The 20,599-nt window shown below is 39.9% G+C and overlaps 1 protein-coding gene across 1 annotated transcript; it reads right to left on the bottom strand.

Moving 5' to 3' along the window:
• Positions 1 to 146: 146 nt before the first annotated feature.
• On the bottom strand, positions 147 to 20,272 carry sin3b (SIN3 transcription regulator family member B). Its single transcript, XM_023339942.1, has 19 exons — positions 19,742 to 20,272; positions 17,389 to 17,495; positions 15,338 to 15,491; positions 13,789 to 14,151; positions 13,336 to 13,491; positions 12,410 to 12,535; positions 12,033 to 12,122; positions 11,780 to 11,898; positions 11,277 to 11,490; positions 11,017 to 11,133; positions 10,603 to 10,841; positions 9,653 to 9,836; positions 7,569 to 8,463; positions 5,186 to 5,355; positions 4,927 to 5,100; positions 3,018 to 3,110; positions 2,833 to 2,927; positions 2,213 to 2,411; positions 147 to 1,351 (listed from the first exon to the last, which is right to left on the bottom strand). Exons 1-19 carry the CDS (start codon positions 19,850 to 19,852, stop codon positions 1,115 to 1,117), a joined length of 3,843 nt encoding a protein of 1,280 aa, XP_023195710.1. The 5' UTR covers positions 19,853 to 20,272; the 3' UTR covers positions 147 to 1,114.
• Between the last annotated feature and the right edge of the window lie 327 nt (positions 20,273 to 20,599).

The following is a 20,599-nucleotide window of genomic DNA, read 5'->3' as shown; positions in this document are numbered from 1 at the left end:
ATGATGTGTGACGTACAGTAAAGCTAATAATGTACTTTATGATACGTTTGAGTGCAGCTGCGATATCTCATGTTACTCCTGCAGCTCCTTTGTGACATTCAAACTAATGAATATCTGGAGCAACAAACAACCCGTCAGTCCAAGTCTAAGAAGGTCACAACTAGGTTGTTTATTATCTGATAACTGATACAAGATAAACATTATACATTCTTTTTAACACTGATGATACTTTGCTTTTATTTTCAATGTCAGTATGCAAAAGAGAACAATGCAAAAGAAATGTTTTGTGAAATCATGAATAGTACTTAATTTGACTGTTTCATTAATATTAAACCCATTAAATTTAAGCACTCCTTGTTGCCCCGGTGATAATTCATTTAGCTACAACACAAAAAGGAAGAATACAAAAATAAAAAAAAGAAGAAAAGCACAAACATCAAGGTTGGCTGACAACAAATACTTTCAGGAATCACATGATCTTCTGATGTATCGACTTGTGTAGATGCATATATAAAAATACAGGATCCCTGTATATATGCACATACAGTAATAATGTAGATACTATAGTTATAAAGCCTGTTCTGGACTCACAGACAAAATGTAGAGAGCAGGATACACATACACACAAACATTTACCATTATCTCTCCATATAAACACGCATGAATCAACCAACAGGCAGAAGGCTCTCTGGCTTCAGAAGCTAAAAACTACACTCAACATTTAAAAAAAAAAAAAAAAAAAAGGACATTCACATTTCTGAAACAAACTCCATGATCTCTCGCTGATCAATCATCAGTCCTGTGAACTCTAGAGCCGCCAGAGGAGACGGGATGATAGATCTGCTGCAGATGAGCTCTGTTTGTGCAGTTGCATCCGACCGATCGCATCAGTCAGAAACTGTTCGCGTTCATTGATTACTTCAGTCTGTTGGTCCTCGTCCTCGCTCTGCATGCTCACTCACCGACTCGCAGTGTTTCTGCCAGTTTTATTCATCCATGAGTGAACATGTGGGAGGGAGGCGGAGAAATGGGACTGTCGCTGTTCATGTCTGTTTAGTGTGCAGATGTCCTGTAAGTCCATGTATTTACCTGTGAGGGCGCGACCTGCTGATCTTCACGGAGAGGACGGGGCTTTGCTACTGCTGTAATGAACCTGGTATCTGTTGACCGCCTGTCCTTTCAGCTCGGTGGACAGGCAGGTGGTCTTGCAGGGTATGAAGTCCTCCTCTTCCTCACCCATCAGCCAGTTCTGCACCGAGCGCTCAGCCGAGGCCGGGACATGATTGGCCAGCCAGCTTTGGTGCCACTTGTCGAAGCGTTCGTGTTGGCACGCTGCGACTTGGTGCTGCGACTGTAGGAGAGCAGGAAGACGGTCAGCGTCCTTCACAGTGTTCAGGTCAAACCTCCACAGCTTCTGCTCATTTTTTTAAAGGGGCAGTATTGTGTGTTTTACAGAATAATCAAGTAACAGTGTTACCTTCAGTTGTTAAAAAAAAAAAAGAAACATGCCACATACATCAAATATGAAGAAATTTGACTTAATCATATAAAGCCTTAAAATTGGGCCCCTGTTTCTTTAAAAACTCCTGCTCTTTCTGAAACTCCACCTTCAGGAAGTTGTCACAACATCCCCCCTCTATTAGCCTTTAACAACCTTTTTACCAGGGATGTTTTTGATGAGGGAATGATGTTAGAACTTAAAGGTAAAAAATCGTTTACCAAGGAACATCTTTACAGTTTCTAAATGAGAGATCTTCCAAAATCACCAAGACGACAAGGAAGAGATTGATGACAAATACTTGGATAGATGCATGGATGAACGAGTTAATAAAAGGACAGAAATATGAAGGTATATAGACCTGATGCAATGGGGGGTTTTCCATTAAATAATTGTTTGAATATAAGTAGTTACATTAAATAAATGACAGCGAGTTATTTATGTCACTTAAATCATTTCAAACCTAGTTTTGTTTAAACTTTTGGGCCAATCATATAATCAACTAATGTAAGCAGGAAGTACTTCAGAAGAATAGAAAAAACAACAGTTGTATCTCAAATGTAATATTTTGACACCTCAACACAGACATCTTCTAGCAAGTGGGTGGGACCTTTCAGGGGAACCAAGCTGTGCAGCTGAAACAGGTCAAAGGGTCTTCAGCATGTCTGTGTAAATTAGACGTCTGCAGTATGTAAGGTGAGGAGCAGCGCCTACCTTCCTGGCCTTTACCAGCGCGCCGCGGCGGTACATGTAGTCCTCAGAGTTCATGACAAACACCATCTTGTGAGTGTTGAGTTTGAACCTACACTCCAGACTGCCGGCGTTCTCCACGGCCAGCTGCCGCTGCCACTCTCTCCTGCAGCGCATCGCCTCCACCTGCCGCACCTGCCAGCGCCGGAAACGCCGCAGGTTCCTTTCCAACAAAACACATTTATGAAGCCTTAAAACAAAGTTGGTTTGTATGATGCTCACTGTTCACACAGCTGTTCAATCACTTAAATTTTCACAATGTTGCATTAACTACATTTTAGTGTCAAATACACGAAACAGAGCGTTTCGATGCTTCCCAGCCAAATTGTAAGATAAAAGCATGTAGATTCCTGGTTGTATGTATAAAAGTAAGACATTTTAAAGCGCATCCTGATGTAGACTTTTTAGTCACACGTAGCAGACCTTTTGGCTAAAAAAAAAGTTGAACTGCTTTAATCCCCAGATAAGTATGAGGAACAAGCCATGCCAATCGTTAAACTATCTACTGGTAACTATTCAACAAACCAGAAGGGAAATACTCTGCAGTGAAATAAACACATCCTGTGCTTTTCTGGAGCTCCTACCTGGGCAGGAACACAGGCTTGAAGAAGTAACCTTCTGCCTGGGAGCACAAACTGGACTCTGTCCCAACAAACTGCTCCATGTAGCTCGACAGGCACTGATGGAAACAAGAGTCACATGTTTAATCATTAACTTCAGATGGATTGTTTTTCTGTGGGTAAAGAAGTTTATCCATTAGCATGACTACCTGAACATCTAACGGATCATCAGCCTGAGCTTCCTCGGTGTCCAGCAGCTCGAGGGCCATCGTCACCTGGCCTTTATTTTGGATAAACATGACCTGAGAAAAACAAAAGATTATAAATCAGAGTAAGAAGACGATTAAAAAATGCTTCAGTAAACTTTAACATTTAAATTCTCCTTTTTGTAAGGACCTCATCCATCCCAGTTGCCCTGCTGGATGATGCGTTTTCATTTGCTCACAACAGCATTGCTCCTGCAGAGGTTGCTCAGCCACTGCGACGGTAACAACCTCTGAGCTATTACAACCTTCGTAACCGTCCCAGCTGAAATGCGTTTCACTAATTCAGTGCTGCAGACATGAGTTAATGTTAACAGGGTTACAACTCTTCTATAACACTGCATACTGTTCCAGACTAATAAGAGCTCATTTTCATTCTTGTATATTTATTATTTAAAAGCTCATCGTCAATTTATGGCAGGTAGATGGGAGGAAAACATAAACGGAAAGAAGAAAGAAAGAAACAGACAACAAACGAATGGAGGGGAGAAAAAAATGGAAAAATGGTAAAAACACATTTATTATTTTAACATTAAAATAATAAATGTGTTCAGACCCAGAGTTCACTGCATTAATTTTGAGTAATTAATAAGATTGTAAATAAATCTGACAGACGCAAAAACGGCAAACAAGGCAACGGACAACAGAATTATTTTTTGCTGAAATCATCACGGTTCACATCACAGTAGCACGGTGTTTATGGAGGTAATAATGGATGCTGCCATCTATGGATCAATTTTAAAGTTATTCAGAGCTGGCTGTATTGTTCCCAAATCATAACAGCACAAAGGAAGCTAATAAAAAGAAAGCACAAACAACAGTGCTAGCCTTTGGTGCAGCACTGAGCTACTGCAGAGAAGTTTGATTGGATGTGTGGTTGGACCAGGAGTGGTGGGATCGTGATGCGATGCGCTTCACTGACACAGATTTCTTTCATTAGTTCATAATTATAATTTTCAGCCATTATTTATGGGCTGATTTGCTTCTTCTGGCTTTTTCCGAGGCATTGATGTCTCACATCAATGATGTAAAACTCATAAAAAATGCGAGATGACCGCTCAGACTGCAGATGCTTTTAAAACTATCAGATCCATATCCGAATAAGTAGCTCACACAGAAGCGGCACAAATGAGGTTTTTCAGGGGGTGAAGAGATCAGAATTGGGCCGTTCAGACTGCCTGGAAAAAGACAGATATCGGTCACATTTATGCACAAAGAAAAGTCGGCTTTGCGTCACACAGTGCATGTAGAGTTCACTTGTGTGTGATTTAGACTCAGTTGGAAAATGCAGCTAACAGGTCAGGGATGAAACTGTGGAGAGGCCATGTGGGGCGACACAACAAACATGGAGAACAAGATGTTCTAAGACAAATTTTTTGGACAAAACTAACCCTGAACAGACCATCTTTAAAGTTAAACAATAGGTGGCAGAATCATGATGTGGGGATGCTTTTCATCAGCAAAGACAGGAAAGTGACCAAAGTTGATGTAAGAGCCATTAAAGATGAATAGAGTTCAATACTGAAAGAAAAGTCGATAAAAACTACTATGGATCTGAGACTGGGGTGGACATTCACCTCCCAGTTGGATGTCGATGAACCCAGTTGGTTCAGCCAGAGGCAAAAATCAACAACAAAAAAAAAACAAATGTTTTCCCACCAGCCTCAGAGGAATACACAACATGGCTTTATTTACACTGAAAATATATTGCAGACAGGCATACTCCATTTCTGAATTCAGTTTGTTGCAGTATTTATGGGTATTTGAGTAAAGAAGGCCTGTTAATAAAAACTTTTAATCTGCTGTAGTTTCACTCAGGGTTATCTAGCTCTAACTGTAGCAGCACTCTGCTCACCTTGAAGCAGTTCTCTTCAGCCATGATCCTCTCAGCCTTCCACTGGTAGCTTGTCTCCCAAGCTGCTCTGACGCACTGGGAGGACAGGTTCCCGCCTGCCGCCCCTCTCTTCCTCTCAGCCAGATAAAGATCCACCACTTGCAGACACACTTCGTCGCTCACAAGGTGCTGCAGCTGAGGGCAGAGGAGAATAGTTACAGAACAACTGCCTCAAAGCGGAACAAGACCAAGCTAAAAGACAGAGGCGAAGCATAATCACCTGCCGGATGATGTTGTGGATGACCTTGTCGATGGTGAAGCCGATGTAGGCGTGGATGGTGAACATCTCTCTCAGCGTGTCTTCATACTGTGTGGAGTCCAAGTTGCCGTCCAGGAGACTGCGCACCATGTCCAGGAAGGCTGGATAGTACTCCTCTAACTCCACCTCGCCTGTGGACAAAGAGGTGATGTTACGGGTTTTCACACCGTTTTGTTCAAGAGCAGCTTAGTCATTTCCCTCCCGGTAGAAGTCGGCGTGTATCTGAAACCCAGAGCTGTGTGTGTTCTGCAAGGTTGACATTTACAGATATGCAAATCTATTCTGGGGTGGTTTTAAAACAGATCTTCAGATTTAACTAGGTATTTTTTTCCTATTACAGGAACTACACTTTATTTTAAGGCACCATTTCATGAATAGCTCTAACTTTTGTCATTTCAAAAACCTTAAAAGGATATTTCTACTAGTACTAGTATTTAGTTGTACTCAATTTATTGTCCAGTTTGCCTGAAGTAGGGAGCAAGCAGATGGAGGTTTTCCCAATCGCTGAACAGACAGAGTTGGTACTTTAAGTTAGAGGCAGCAGGAAGTTCAAAGGTTTGGAAAACTCCTTAAATTAAACAAGAAAAATGTTTTGCTGGAAAGAGTTTAACTTTAAATTATCTCCCATGTCCACCATCATATGTGAATATTAATGGACAGGAAGCGAGGTTTAAGCGTTGCATGTTCCCAGAGTAACAGAGCACCAGTGGTTAGCTCAGCTGTAACAAATGTTAAGCTATGGATTCAGATTTATCAACAGTAAAATATGTTATCGCTTTACCCTTTGACCTATCTGATCCAGTTCCAAACATCCAGAGATTATCTCAGTTCTCTATAATCCAACAACAATTTTCACCTCCTGGACAGCTCATCGTTACTTACAGTCTTGCTTTTCTCAAAATATTGCAGCAGGGTAAACAAGAGTAAGCAAATGGCCTGTCATGGTCAACGCAGCCCCACCTGTACATTTGACCTCAATTAATTTAGAGAGACGAGTCGGTCTATAAATGGTGACTACTAGATACATTGCTCAACTGACACTGCCGTCTGACTTTCACTTTCTGAACACAAACAAGTCAAACAGAACAAGTGTGAAGCTCCATTTAACCAGCTTCCACACACTACATCTCGTTGCTTGTACTTGTGACAGTGCAATGACAATAAAGTTGAATTCTATTCTATTCTATTCGTTTTAAGATTAGGGATGCACAAATAGGAAGATTTGAGCAGATATTGGTATTCAATATTAATATTGATGTTATGGCCAATAAAAAATATCACTTATAGGCAATATTTCACTACCAATTTGATACCTTGGAAAAAAAAAAACAACCAAACCACTGATCCTGCACTGCATCACCGTCACATGACCAAACAAAGACCACATGACCAACATCCTCTCCCTCCAGAAATAAATGGCAACCATATTAACAGTGACATAAATATTGCTGTTAATATCAGCCCAGTTTATCGTACCAATACAGATTTGTTAAAAAATTACTGGGTGATGTCAATGTTATTTATGCATGTCTATGTAGGATCCATGCCTTTTCATGCTTAAACTCCCAGTCTTCAGTCTTTTTAACCCATTTTTAAAGCACAAACAGAAAGGTTCAATTAGGCCTTTTAGGCCAGATACGTACATATTTATATTTTTAATAACAGAAAAAAATGCATAATCTGGTACAAGGGACCGGGAATAAAGATCTTTCGTCCTTTCAGATCTGGAAATGACCTAAATTAAATCCCAATCATTTCCAGACTGCATCGTCTGCCATCATATGATCACATGAACAGCAGGAAATCTGATTCAAACCTACCTTTAGATCCAGAGTTTGTTAGATTCAAATTTTCTTTACATCAAGCGTGGCTAATGCTGCTTAGGTAAAGGATTTTATAAGAATAAATAGAAACAGCCACTCAAATTTGAGTCACGCGTAAACCCTAACTAGGAGTGCACCGATTGCAGTTTTCTGGCCGGTCCCAGATTACAGCTTTTTAAAAGGTTGACCTGCCGATTCCGATTTTGCCCAATACCATTTTTTTGGTCTGAAATGTTGCTAAATATAGCAAGAAAGTTTCTAAGTTGGGGTGACTATTGTTAACTGCGAACGTGCAACATGACCTGGTGGGTGGGGCTAACAGTCAAGCCTCTCTCATAGGGGAGCAGAAAAGGAAACTGGTTGATTTTTAGACCTTTGCTGAGGTAGATAACATCAGGGGATAAGATCAGCTTCACATGCAAGTATCAGCCGATCATTAATCTCCCATAACTAAAGAAATTGGTGCTGATAAATCAGTAAAGAGTAGTCCTAACCTCCTCCTTGCACTGACAAATACTTACTGGGCTGTTTGAGGCGAAGCTCCATGGCCAGGTCACACGCCTTCTCCCTCCTCCCCTCCGCCATCAGCAGCCTCTCCCGGCTCTGCTCCGCTCGGTGCTCCAGCAGCTGCCGTTCAGCTTGCCGGTAAACCCGCAGCAACCGCGAACACAGAGTCTGGTGCAGCCGCAAAAAGAAATACCAGTTGTTGTTTACAAAGAAGAGGTTATAGACGCCATCCAGCTCCTTCTGGTGTTCTGCTTCAGGGTCGCGGAGGTCCACTTTTTCTCCTACGGCACTGGAGCTCGCCTCCATGGGAGTAGAGCCAGGGGTGGAGGAAGCCGTCACTGCAGGTTGGTTCGTGCTACTGGATGTGCTGGAGGGCTCAATGTCAGTAGGCTGAGATGGACTGCAGCGCCTCCTCCTGGACTCACCGTTGAGTTGCTGCTGCAGTTGGGACTGGTTCTGGTTCTGAGCTGGCTGTAATGGTGGTTGACTTCCTGTGGTGGTTGTTGCTGATGTTGCTGCTGCTGCTGATCCCCCTGACGCATTGTTCGGATGGCCGCTTCCTCCTCCAGCTGCTGCTGTTGGTGGTGCAGAGGCTCCGCCCCCTCTTTCTGCCCCATCCTCAGGCTCCGCCTCCTCATCGGTCCATTCTTCTGTATCACTGAGCTCACCGCGGCGAGAGAAGAAGAGGTCGGGAACAAAGTGCTGGATGATGCGCTTAATGTGGTCCTTGTCGTCCTTGTGGATGGTGGGCTGCCGTTTAACGTGGTAGATGATGAGGGAGGCGGCGTCTTCCAGGATCTGCTTGTCCTCATATGTGAACATCATGTGAGGCTCGCTGGAAGATGACGAGCCCGAACCATTACGGCTCTGATGACCAACACCTCCTTCTTCTGTGCTCTGCTCCTGACGCTGGAAAGAAGGAAAAAGAGTTCAATAAGAGATAGTGAGGAAGATAAAAGTGGTGCACTGCAAAAACACAAAGTACACAAATAAGTACACTTGAAACAAGGCAAAACTAACGTACAAGTGACCTTTCAGGATGACATAGAAGCTTGTTTTATGTCAATAATTAATATTGATTTAAAAATAAGCAAACAAGTGACAGTTCCACTGTCAGATTATTTCCCTTCTAACGACATTATTCCCAAGTAAAATAATCTGCCAATTGAACTACTACTTTACTAATATTAAGACATTATAGACTTAAAACAAGGTCCTTTATCTTGCTGAAAATGTACTTGTATGTTAGTTTTAGATTATTTCAAGTGTACAAACACATTTGCACAAGAAACTAAAAATACTTGTAAGATTTTGTGTTTTTGCAGTGTGTTTATAACAGGTTTCATATGTGTGATAAATTTGTGAAAATAAAACAGCCCAGTCTGCACAGTGATGCAGTTGGTAGCACTGTTGCCTTGCAGCAAGAAGGTCCTGGGTTCGATTCCCAGCCCGGGGTCTTTCTGCATGGAGTTTGCATGTTCTCCCTGTGCATGCGTGGGTTCTCTCCGGGCACTCCGGCTTCCTCCCACAGTCCAAAAACATGACTGTTAGGTTAATTAAAATTAGTTGATTCTAAATTCTCCTTAGGTGTGTGTGTGTGCGTGATTGTTGTTGCCCGGAACGTTAGCTGGAGATGGGCACCAGCACCTCTCCCGACCCCAGTAGGGACAAGAGTGTTCGAAAATGGATGGATGGAAAACAGCCCAGTTTTCCCTTTTTTATTATTAAATTGCTCTTACCAAATGTACAGAAAGAATAGAAAATGATAAAACCATCAAGAAGTTCAGTTACATGGCTGTGAAGTTTCATGTCTGAAATTATCACTTGCATTCAAGAGCCATGGTTTTAATTAAAGACGTGCCGTGATAATTTCCTAAATGATGATTTTTCATCTTATGTGTAGGAAAAAACGAGTGGGAAAGCTCAACTTAAAAATAAACAATAATAATAAGTCAGTCAACTTTAAAATAAACAAGAATAAGAAGTCAGTCAACTTTAAAATAAACAAGAATAAGAAGTCAGTCATCCTCAAAAATGTAAACAAAACAAGTCTGTTGGATGTTTCTTTAAACGTTAATCAAGACCTCAGGGGGTTTACCTCATCATAGATGCTTTCAATCTCATTGAGGAGACTTTTTGACCGCAGGGCCTTCATGTCATTCTGCTTGAAGTTCACTCCTTGGTGGTCCAGGGACTTCAGGTAGGCTTTCTCATACTGCTCTCTCCAAATCTTGTTGAAACCCTGCTGGGCCTCTCTCCACTCCTCTTCCTTCGCTTTCAACCTGAATAGTGAAAAACATAACAGTGATGCATTGTATGAAACACACAGTAATAAATATTAGGTGTGCAACCAGATATTAAAGCATTTGGAAAATGTTTGCTATGGGCTTTCAGTTCTCCATACAAGAGAACAGAACAAATGCAGAGTTGCTTTGAGCTAGGACTGATACTTAAGAGCGTTTAGGCAGAGATTTCTTCATATTCTCCCAAAGAAAAAACCAGACAGATAGTTTTGGACCTGGTCATTTTTCTTTGTAGTTGATTGTTTTCATGTATTACAAGAAAATAATAATAATATTTTTAAAATTATGCAAATTTTCTTCCCCCCCCCCCCCCCCCCCCCCCAAAAATAATTAAGTCCCAACCACACTCTATAAGTTACAGGATCTCAGTCACTTAAGATACACATCAGGGGTCGCTTAAAATCAGTTGCAGTCCTTTCAACAGGCCTATTATAATGCACAGCGTTATAGTCAGAGAGTATATAGTATCTTACCAAATATTTTATACAAGAAGTCCTTAGTGATTGAGATATTGCACAGCTCTACTTGGCACCAACATAAAAATATTACAAATCAGCACTTAAGTTGATTCAAGCTCCCACAGCATGTAGTACAAACATCCAAAACCGCGAGTATGAGATGTTCATTAGCGTAGATAACAATCCTACAATGTGAGTAACAATGCATGTTGCTGTAGAAGATGTTGAACTTTTAGAAAAGATTAGTAAAAAAAAAAACCTTGAAGTTAGAAGATAAAAAGACAAACCTCTTAAGCACCACAGGCACAGCGGTAGCGGGACTCTTCTTCAGTCCCTCTATGATCTCAGGGGCCTTGTCGCCATAGATACGATAGACAGCACGGCGCTGGATGACCTCAGAGGTGCCACCCAAGCAGTCATCTAATCTGAATCTTTCCTGGTCCTCTGGTGACAGGCGAGACAGCTTCTTCTGTACGCTCTCCAACACCCTGATGGTGGCCAAATTCGTCTCCAGCACAACGTCCAACTACAAGTGTGACAAAATGTGACAGACGGAGCATTTAGATGAGACACAGTCATATGTTTTGCAACCATGGAGTTTAATATTGAGATCTTTCAAAATACCTATCCTGCAAATAGATAAAACTCAAATGCTCCATTTAAAAAAACTAAAAACATTTTACAATAAATATTATGGTCACCTCAAATCTTTCATCCTCACAGCGATGCAGTTGCTCTTCATATGGAGTCTTCTTTGAGCTAACAAAGGTCGAGTCCTCCGACCAGGAGGGGAATGAAACCCAGGTGTCATTTAAGACCTGAACATGCACAGATAGAAAAGATTATTAATCTATAATCAAAGATTTGCACTTGCAAACGGTATTTAATCAGAATTTACAATATTTTATGCGAGAAAAAGAAGAATTAAACAGAATAAAACTATGACGACTTCTGATTGTACCTCTTTGCAAAGAGCAGTGCGCCCACTGCATTTTGGCTGCTGATAGGTCTTGGGCAATGCTCTGTAGCTCGAACCCAGGCGTTTACAAGAGGCATAATCCACTTCTCTGCCCCCTCCTCCTTCCATGTAACGATCAGCGAGCCCCGACACAGCATGAGAGAGCTCTTTGTCCCCCAGAAATGACTTGAACTGAGAGTACAGCTCAGGAAACTTCCTGTAAGATGTGATGTATGGAGAGAGAAGTCGAGATGAAGGACTGAAAACATTCTAGATACGACAGGATTTTAATTACCCAACGATAGTCATCACAGTCCTCTAAATTAAGTTTATGCAAATTTACAAAGTATGAATATCACAGTGTGAAAATTAATTTATAGATATAATTATGTTTAGTTCTAAGTTGTTGTAAAAACGGACTACATTTTTTAAAATACATCAACACTTGGATAGTGGGCATCTTTCTTATCTTCCAATTTTATTTATCCATATTTTTAGCCACTCACCCCAGGAATGGAGTCACTAGTTGTAGCAGCTCTGCCCCAGAAACCACTTCTTGGTTGAACAAGGCAATGCATCGCAGGAAGTTCTCATACACTTCCTGGCTTTTAAACAGGCGACGCACCTGAACAAATGGGGATGTAACAAAAAGAATTAAAAGAATTAATACATAAATAAAAAAAAGCAAAACCGATCAGCCAAATGAGAAGAAAAAACAAAGCAAAATCTAACAAAAACTCATGAAATCCGGTACCTTACCTTATCAAAAAAGGAGAATTCTCTTAAGACACCATGTTTCCCAACAGAACCAAAGGACTGATCTTTGGCGCAGGGATACTTCATCTTTTTCTGAGTAAAAATAAGACAACTGAACTTTAATGTGTCCTACTGCTTTTTGTTCAACTCATCTCAGTTACTTCTGTAAACTCTGTATAAAACAGGAGATTTTGTAAATATGTCATCCCAAACTTGTTGCCAGAATAAAAAGCTGCACAGCCTTTTGGAAAGAATATTAGAGCTACAGCTTCAGTGTTGCAATTTTTTGTAAAACAAAACATTTTTTAAGCATTCACAGATTAAAAAAAGCAATTAATTTGTGAATCGCCAGGAGAACTTCATCAGCACAGAAAGTTTACCTTAAGCAGTGGGGACATATGCATCAGCAATGGTCTGGGCCTCTTCTTGTTCTGTTTGGTTATCGGGTCTTCTTCCTCTGACTTTTTCACCTGCTCTTTCCCTCCTGTCAGGGAACTCCCTGTGAACTACATGACAGGGAGCAGAAACAAAAACCAGGAGCTCAATCAAAACTCTTCAAATTAATGGTACAGTAAAAAATTTTTCCAGTACATATTTAGTACAAGTGCAAAAGAAGCTAACATTATACAGGAAATGTAATAGATCAAAAAGTAGTGGATTCTGCCAGTCTCAGGAGGTTAAACAATTTTTAAAGAGATTTTTAAAACAATTATGATCTAAATTTAAAGACCTAAATAAAATTAAACATAACTTAACTTTCTTCACAGTATAACTTCATTAGGAAATAATGTTGATGACTTATTGGCCTATTTGCCTTTGGCATGCAAGTCAGCTTTGTTGCATGCAGGAAGTTTAACCTAAAACCTATTGATCAAAGGTTTTAGGCAACAATTAAAAGTTATTTTTAATCTGTACATTGTTAAATATTAACTCTTGACGGTTTGTAGTAAAAGCAAACAATAAGCCAAATTCATGAGACATTTTCTTTGACGTGTTGGAGGAAAGGCTGAATGTCGGGGCATGGATGTTTGAAGTCCTAAATGAATCTTTATTTCTTTGTAACTAATTAACTAATCAATTCCTTAGCCTGAACACAAAATAAGAACAAATTTGAATTTAAAAAGAAAAAAATGAATGAAAAACGGCAAAACAAATTTAAGTTAAAACTACCAACATTTTTTAGATTATTTGAAGATAACTATGATAATGCTGGAAAGACAGGGTGAAAACTATCAAAAAATATTAAGCTACTATCTGCTTCAACAGTGGATTAGTATTTATCTGTGTCTATTTTTGCTAGACCTACCAGTGATCTCTTGGCATCAGGCAGGAACTGTCCAAACTCAGCAAGTAGGTCCTCTTGTCCCTTGAAGAGACTGGCAACTTTGGAAAACACCTCATCTTCGGTCATCCCGCTGCTGCCTCGGCCGCCTCGACTCTCCTTCACCTCCAGCTGCTCCTTCTGTGGTGTTTTGGAGGAGTAGAACCAGAGGAAAGTTTAATACTTTAGTCCGGCTACATATCACGGTTACTACTAGCTGAGCTGTTGTTGTGCTTCCGTTTTCTGGAATGAGTTATGTTTGGTTCCGTTTTAAAAATTAACACAAAGTAACGGAGTACATAATTAATTCCTGAAATACCAGAGCAACAGTAGTCAGGTTTTAAAACAACCAGTAAGTGCTCAAATCTATGAGGTGGAACAGGACAGGATAATAAATACAGCCACTCAGTAACCACAACATGTCTTAATATTTGGTACCTGATATGTATGAAGGATTTCTAGGAAGGCTCTATAAATCTCAGGGTGGTCCAGGAAACGGTTTTTAATCTTGTTTACGTAGCTAATGGCACTGTCGAACTCTACGGGGCTCGTCTCTGAAGCAGGGGGGGAGATAGACGAGGTGGTGGCCTGACTGTGGCCCTCTTTGCTCATCAGGGGAAGAGAAAGTTTGCTGGGAGGCTCTGAGGGTCCTGCTGAGGTTGAAGATGGGTTGTCTGATGAGGCCGCCTTGGTGTCACTGGTTTGGGCTGGTCCTGCTTCTGAATGAGCAGCAGGGACACTACCTGAGGTGGCAGCCACTGCAGGAGTGGTCAGACTCTTTGCAGGCTGTCCGGGAGACACCTGCAGAAAAGATTAATAGAAATGAATCATCACATTCAGTTGTTAGAAAAATCCTATATGTATCAAACATGACTTAAAATAAATTTGACTTTGTAATTGAATGTCTTTAAATTGGGCCTCTGTGTCGGAAAGAGTTGGTGCTCTTTCCGATATTCAGCACATTAACATTCCTCTATTAAGCGTTTACAAACATTCATCAGAGCACTGGACTAAGAAGTAGCTCAATAAGAGCAGCAGACGCTCAGTTCCCCAAGTGTTAACTAATTGCTGCTGCTGGTTTGAAGGAGCTGAGTGGGAGAGGCACCGGGAAGAAGTGCTTTGTAAGTTCGGCTTGGTACTGCAGCTCTGACGAAGAGTTGCACATGGAAGGTGGTGCTTCGTTCCCTCAAGTGTTTTACAAACCTGAATGGCTGCCACTAGAGATTCAAGGATTTCTCAGACATGCATTAAAGAATGAGAGCAATACTCCAGGTATGTTTTTGATGAGACAATAACATTATAACATGACAGGTTTAGATTAATCAGATTAATTATTTTAATTCTTAGAAATGAAAATGTAGCTTATTTAGGAGTCTGAGAAAAGGAAGTACAATCATAGCTTCAGCATGCAGAAATATAAAACGATAATTGAGTATGCTATGTAATGGTGGGCATTTATTGCATTGTTTATCATTTATTGTGATAAATTTCTTATAAGAATTCCAATTATCATCACAATAAATTCCTATTAATGATGTTTAAAACCCTAAAATGATCTGTATTGTCAGGATTGTTGGTTTTATTATTTTCTGGGCAAAAGGAACATTCAGCACCACCCTCTGGCAGCCAGTAGGGATGAAACTGAACTATCCGAAATTAATAGCTTTTCATGCATTAATTGTTTGCTACACGTTGAATATGGGAGTCACATATAACACATTTAGGATTATGTGACTTTTACAGAGCTTGTTCATGCCTAACGGGTAGGAAGAGGTGGCACTTCAATCCTGTTACCTATTTTATCCCCTAAAAAGGAAAGTTTCATGGTACATTTTACTGTAAGTTCTACTTTAGCCCACCCAAATCCTTCCAGAAATTTAAAAGTTCTCTGGACTTAAACATTAAGGACCTTTTAACAGAGGAGTACAGAGCCAAAACTACAGATATATAATGTCTTTGGGGTTTTAGGAGATAAAGGATGTCTTACCTGTGTAGTGAATGGCGACTGAAGGAAAGCCATCCCATTCTTGGGGATCTCTATTCGGTAGCCTGGTGGCAGGAAGGCATTAAAGCCCAAAACGAGGTCTGGGTGCCCATGAAATAGTTGTGACACTCTGTTTATAACCCCCGGTGTGTCGATGCTATTTAAGAAATAAAACAAACATGATAATGTAGCTGGCAATAATAATCAACTTCTCCTAAACATAAAAACAAATGGGTTCTAAAAAGCATAGTTTAGTTTAAAATAGTTAAGATAAATTATCTATTTTAAAATGAACTGGTACATAATTAGAGTAGGGCACTTTCTAAAAAACCAGTGATTATCACTAAAGCAAACAGATGATTCTTGGGTGTTAACATTCAAGCAAACTAACTAAGCAAAGAAAGCAATCATCTAACAGCTCTGTCAATATGCCAGAGAAGCAGTATTTTTACATGAGCGTTCCTCACAACTACAGATTTTGGACTTTATGCAACATTTGGGTGATCGTTAACGCTGTCAGTAAACCAGAGTTCTCGCAGTCACTGCTTATCATACAATATTACAAGATACTGCTAAAGAAAACTGAAGTGATTGAAGATTCATCTCTGTTACAATAACTGAATTTGATTGAAGCTTTAAAAAAGGGACTGAAGGCTGGTCAGGAAAGCAACTTGTATGTAAATGATAATGTGTAAATATTACTAGGCCACAGCTGGTAACAATAATTTAAAATCATAACAGGAAAGTATAGAAGCGCCAAAGCACTTACTGATCACCTTTAGTCAAGGTCAGTTGATAGACAGTTACAGAAGCAAAGAGTCGGTATGAAACATTCTAATTTTTGTCTAACTCACACACCAAGATTTTAATGCCAATTCATGTCCTGATTTTCCACTTCCAGCAATCTTAAGGACGCCCCAATTATTGTAATGACTCAGAAGATGATCTCAAGAGATATTCCTGCAGTGTGTGGTGTGTAAGAGTGACCTGGTCTGCTCTGAAAGACATTAGGACTGCTCCGATCTAAAAATCTAGAATATTCAACATGTTGGATTGTCTTGGCCTTATTGAAGTGTGACAAGGAGCCAATCAGAAAGCAAGGTGATGGAAATATGGAGGGGAAACTGAAGTACAGAAGATTAAAACCCTGCCATGTCACACCAGAAAGTCCAGTAGACATCAGGGATGTCTTTTTTAGTTTATTAAACATTGCTTCTTCCATATTTGTTTTCTCTGAACTCGCGTTTGCGCGTTGAGACATTTTGCGAGATTTTCCGTCTGAAATCTGAATGTTGGCAAGTGAAATCGGTTCACTCATGGCAGTGGTGTCGATCCTGCCATGTGGATTGACACCCCCGACTTTGCAACCAAATCTGTTATACCCAAGATCTTTTGTCGTGTGTGGGGTCTCTTAAAATCTTGCCGTGTAAACCAGACATTAGTGTTTTACCTGCAAAATTGTTTAGTTTTTGATTTCACTTAAGATTCCTTAAAGCTCATTTTAAACTTTTGTCATCCGGAAAGATGCCAGAAGACGTGAAAGCTGACAGTCGTATTTCATATTAATTATTTTGATTAACATACATGCTGTCTTAAAAAAGACTGAGTGTCATTTGCAACACTGAGTTGTTTATAAAAACAGATGGTATGATTTAAGGATTAAACATTATCTAAAAAGACTGTTGCAAACAGCTGTTGTGGGAAATAATAAATGCTTCATATAAAGAAGCCTTCACGAAAAGACAATATCAAAGAATGGGCAGAAAAACTAGTGAGGCAAGGAAGAAGCTAATTTTCCAGTGCAGATTAGATTTGGAGTCCATACTGCAGATTTCTTGTTTTTGTATGAATGATTTCCAAAGTTTTTAGTTGGTGACAATAACAATGTCCCTAGAAGCTGAGGTCAACTAAAAACCCTAACTAGTCAAATTAGTCCTGCTTGGACATAGAGCACTGGAGACAAACAAGAACTGCATCGATTACAAGTTAACTACATAACATTTAAAGCTTAAAATACACAAGTTTAACCTATTTGGATGTATCATCAGTGATACCTCTGTGACTTGAATTCTTTCATGATGTCCAAAAACTTATTATATATGCCAGGGTCGTTCGCAAAGCGAATTTTGACTTGGTCCAGATATGACAAGGCATCTTCAACCTAAATACAGAAAAAACAGGCAGAAGGGAGAAAAACACAATTAGTCTCAAACAGATGTGTAAATTATAGTCACAATATATACATGTGTGCTAATGGTGAAGTGAATGTGACAGATGTTATAGACAATTGGGACAGAACTAAATTTTAAAAAACTGCACGAAATTTTTTCAGATTAAATTTCAAAAACCTCATCTTTTATTAAATGAACCAACTACAACCATAAAAAGATTGTGAGAATGCTTTAATTCCAGTGGGTTCAAATAAAGTCAGTTTCTTTAGATGTGTTCACTGCTTTTGATCTAAAATCGTTCTGCTAGAATCCTGATCAACACAAAGAAAATAGAGCCCAGTGAGCACAGCACTTTAAGGATTGATATTAAAAATCCAGAAAAAGAATTCAGATATGCCTCTTTGAGATCTCTCAGGTCATCCAGGACACGTTTACTCAGCATTCCCAGGTTTAAAAAGGGAGACAGCATTTACAGTTTACATTTATCTCACCTCTGAAACCACCTCGCTGTAAACCTGAGACATCCAGGGTCCATGGACTCCACTACAGATGCACCAATTAGGCTTTTTCTGGCTCATAAAGATAGTTTCTATTTTTTTGTTTCTTGTGTACCAACACTTATTTTGACCAAATATGATTTTTGTTTTCCTCTAAGAAATGCAACAAGAGAAGAATGTATTGAAGGTCTTTTGACAGTTGATCCAACATCAAGTACAGGAGTAAAAAGATCAAGACCATTTTTTCATCCAAGCAAAAGATCTTAAACACAAATCTCTAATATCCATCTGATTTTTTTTGTTTTGTTCATTTTCACATTTTGTGCATTTTCTCAACCATTATTTAGTACTAATCATGTTAATTTAAAATAAACTTTCCTTTTTTTAATTCTATTGCACTTTGAATTCTATTGTGTGCAAATGGTGCAGAATAGCTTAACACTTATAGAATGGTCTCAGCACAGTTTTAATAATACTTTTCAGATAAACCAAAATATGTAAATACTTTTATCCGTTATGGTGTTAAAGGCAATAACAGGTCCACTATTTAGTTCAAAAGTCCTGTACAAGTTCCTGCTAAATAATTTATAATAATTGAATACAATAACCCAACCGCCAACTTTAGACTCTACTAATGTTTATCTAAATAAAATGATTATCATGATTATAAAATGATTGAAATGATTATCAGTTATCATACCCATGTTTATTGATTTATGATGCATGCTATAGTTTGTTACAATAGATTTTGTAAACTAATCACTCACATGACCATGCATTTACTTAATCCAAGTAAAATCAAGGCTAAAAATACTGTAATTTTACTGTAAATGTCTTGTAAAGACAATAGTTACAAACTGACGTACTAAGGCTTTTGTTTTAAATATGCATTTCTATTGCTTTATTTCTCATATGTAATGGCTTAACTCGAGCAGCAATGCAATCTTTATTTTTTTTTTTTTTTGCAAAGCACTCAGAATAACCTTGTGCATAGTTGGTATGTTAGAAAGCTGCAAACCAACCAAATTAATATGTTAAACAAATAGGCATTTTTTGTTTTTTTTTTAAAAAAAAGCATTGATTAAACGTTGATAAACCTAAACTACCTCGAAATAAAAAAGCAAAGCTTTGTAACAAACAGTCTAAAGAGGGTTATTGCGGCTAATGTTAGCCATAATAAGTCCCCTAACACCAACTACACCCACCCGCATACACATTTACACAATACGTTCAGTCCCCGCTGGTTCCTGGCCAACTGTATTGTGTCGGCAGGAGCAAACCGATTTAATAAAACACCGCAGCCACAAAGACATGTGAAAACGAAGCTGCTAATCAACCGAAGTAGCCTTTTCTTGGCTGGCCTGGCTTACGTCCTCCACTTTGTTCGAGCTGGCTGAAAAAAATCCAACAAGGAGGAACTTCCCACAACCGAGCTCAGACTAAATGTTTGCTCACAGCAGCTGCCGCTGATGGCGTAAATACTGAAAAATAAATAAAAAAGTAAAACAAACTGAGTCCCCCGAGTGCGAGTTACGCATTTGTTGAAGAAAAACAGCTTCCACGTCCAAACCTACATGTCAGTCTTGTGCTGGTCAGCGATGAATTACTTTTATTATTAGCCCAGTAAGCTAACTACCGTTAGCCAACCGTTCCTTTCACTACTCTCGACGGTAAACCCGGAGCAACAAAATGGTTGAGACACCGACACTTTTCTCTCATCTCGTCCGTTGTCCTCTTACCTTGAGCTTCTGGAAGTGCTGCTGCTGCACTTGCTTTTGTGTTATCACATAAGGCTTGTCTTGAATTTGGTTTATTTGCTTGGCGGTGCTGTGCGCCTGAATCTTCGCCATTATATCCCCGGCGTAGGGAGGCTCGAGAGCCGCTACCACAACTTGCGAGGGAAGCTTCGGCGTTACCTCCAGTTGTTGGCTAGGCGACAAACCGTCTTCTCGGTCGGGAAGCCAGCCTGCCAGCGAGCAAACCCTACTTTGCCTAGCTGGACAGTCTCGACGAGCAGAGAGAGAGGGAGAGAGAGGGGAAAAAGCAGGCAAAAAAGACGGGAAACCCAGCAGAGTGGAGAGTGATGACAGACAAGCTACTACTCGCTGCGACTTTGACTGAACATCACGGTCGAATAAAGCAAACGAAAGCACGAAGGGTCGGTCTGTAAGCTCGGAGACAATGGTTGTCGTTTTACGTATTTAAAATAACTATCGCCTGTCTCTTTAAATTCGGCGGCAGCGGTCTATCTTGGCGTCCGGAAGCCAGAGTAGGAGTGAAAAATAAGAAGAAGAAAAAAACGGAGTGAAAAATTGAAGTGCGCAGCCGCAGCGATGGGAGGAGCCGAGTTCACAAGAATCAGATTGCTCCACTCCCCCTTCACTGCTACAAAAGAACAATGTTGCCCCGTGTAAAATAACAGCCACATACTCACTCACATTGGAAATAAAACTGCAAGAACGAAGCTCTGCATACAAGGTACACCAATATTACAGTACGTGTATGCAATTGATGCGAATTCAAAAAGCACAAGATCAAAATGTATCGATCTTCAGCCTGTTTGAGCTCAACAGCGAAGGCATTCCTACACAAACTGG

The sequence above is a fragment of the Xiphophorus maculatus genome, chromosome 9 (assembly GCF_002775205.1).
Source record: "Xiphophorus maculatus strain JP 163 A chromosome 9, X_maculatus-5.0-male, whole genome shotgun sequence".
NCBI classification, from domain to species: domain Eukaryota; kingdom Metazoa; phylum Chordata; class Actinopteri; order Cyprinodontiformes; family Poeciliidae; genus Xiphophorus; species Xiphophorus maculatus.
The sequence above is the reverse complement of the archived record's forward strand: the minus strand, read 5'-3'. Positions and strand labels throughout refer to the sequence as shown.

Excerpts from the sequence above, each read along its gene's own strand:
- sin3b (XM_023339942.1), bottom strand. The coding sequence starts at position 19,852 with ATGGCGAAGATTCAGGCGCACAGCACCGCCAAGCAAATAAACCAAATT. Across the intron at positions 12,536-13,335 it reads CTGATGCCAAGAGATCACTG|TTCACAGGGAGTTCCCTGAC; the intron begins GTAGGTCTAGCA and ends CCTGTCATGTAG. Across the intron at positions 12,123-12,409 it reads ATATGTCCCCACTGCTTAAG|AAAAAGATGAAGTATCCCTG; the intron begins GTAAACTTTCTG and ends ATTTTTACTCAG.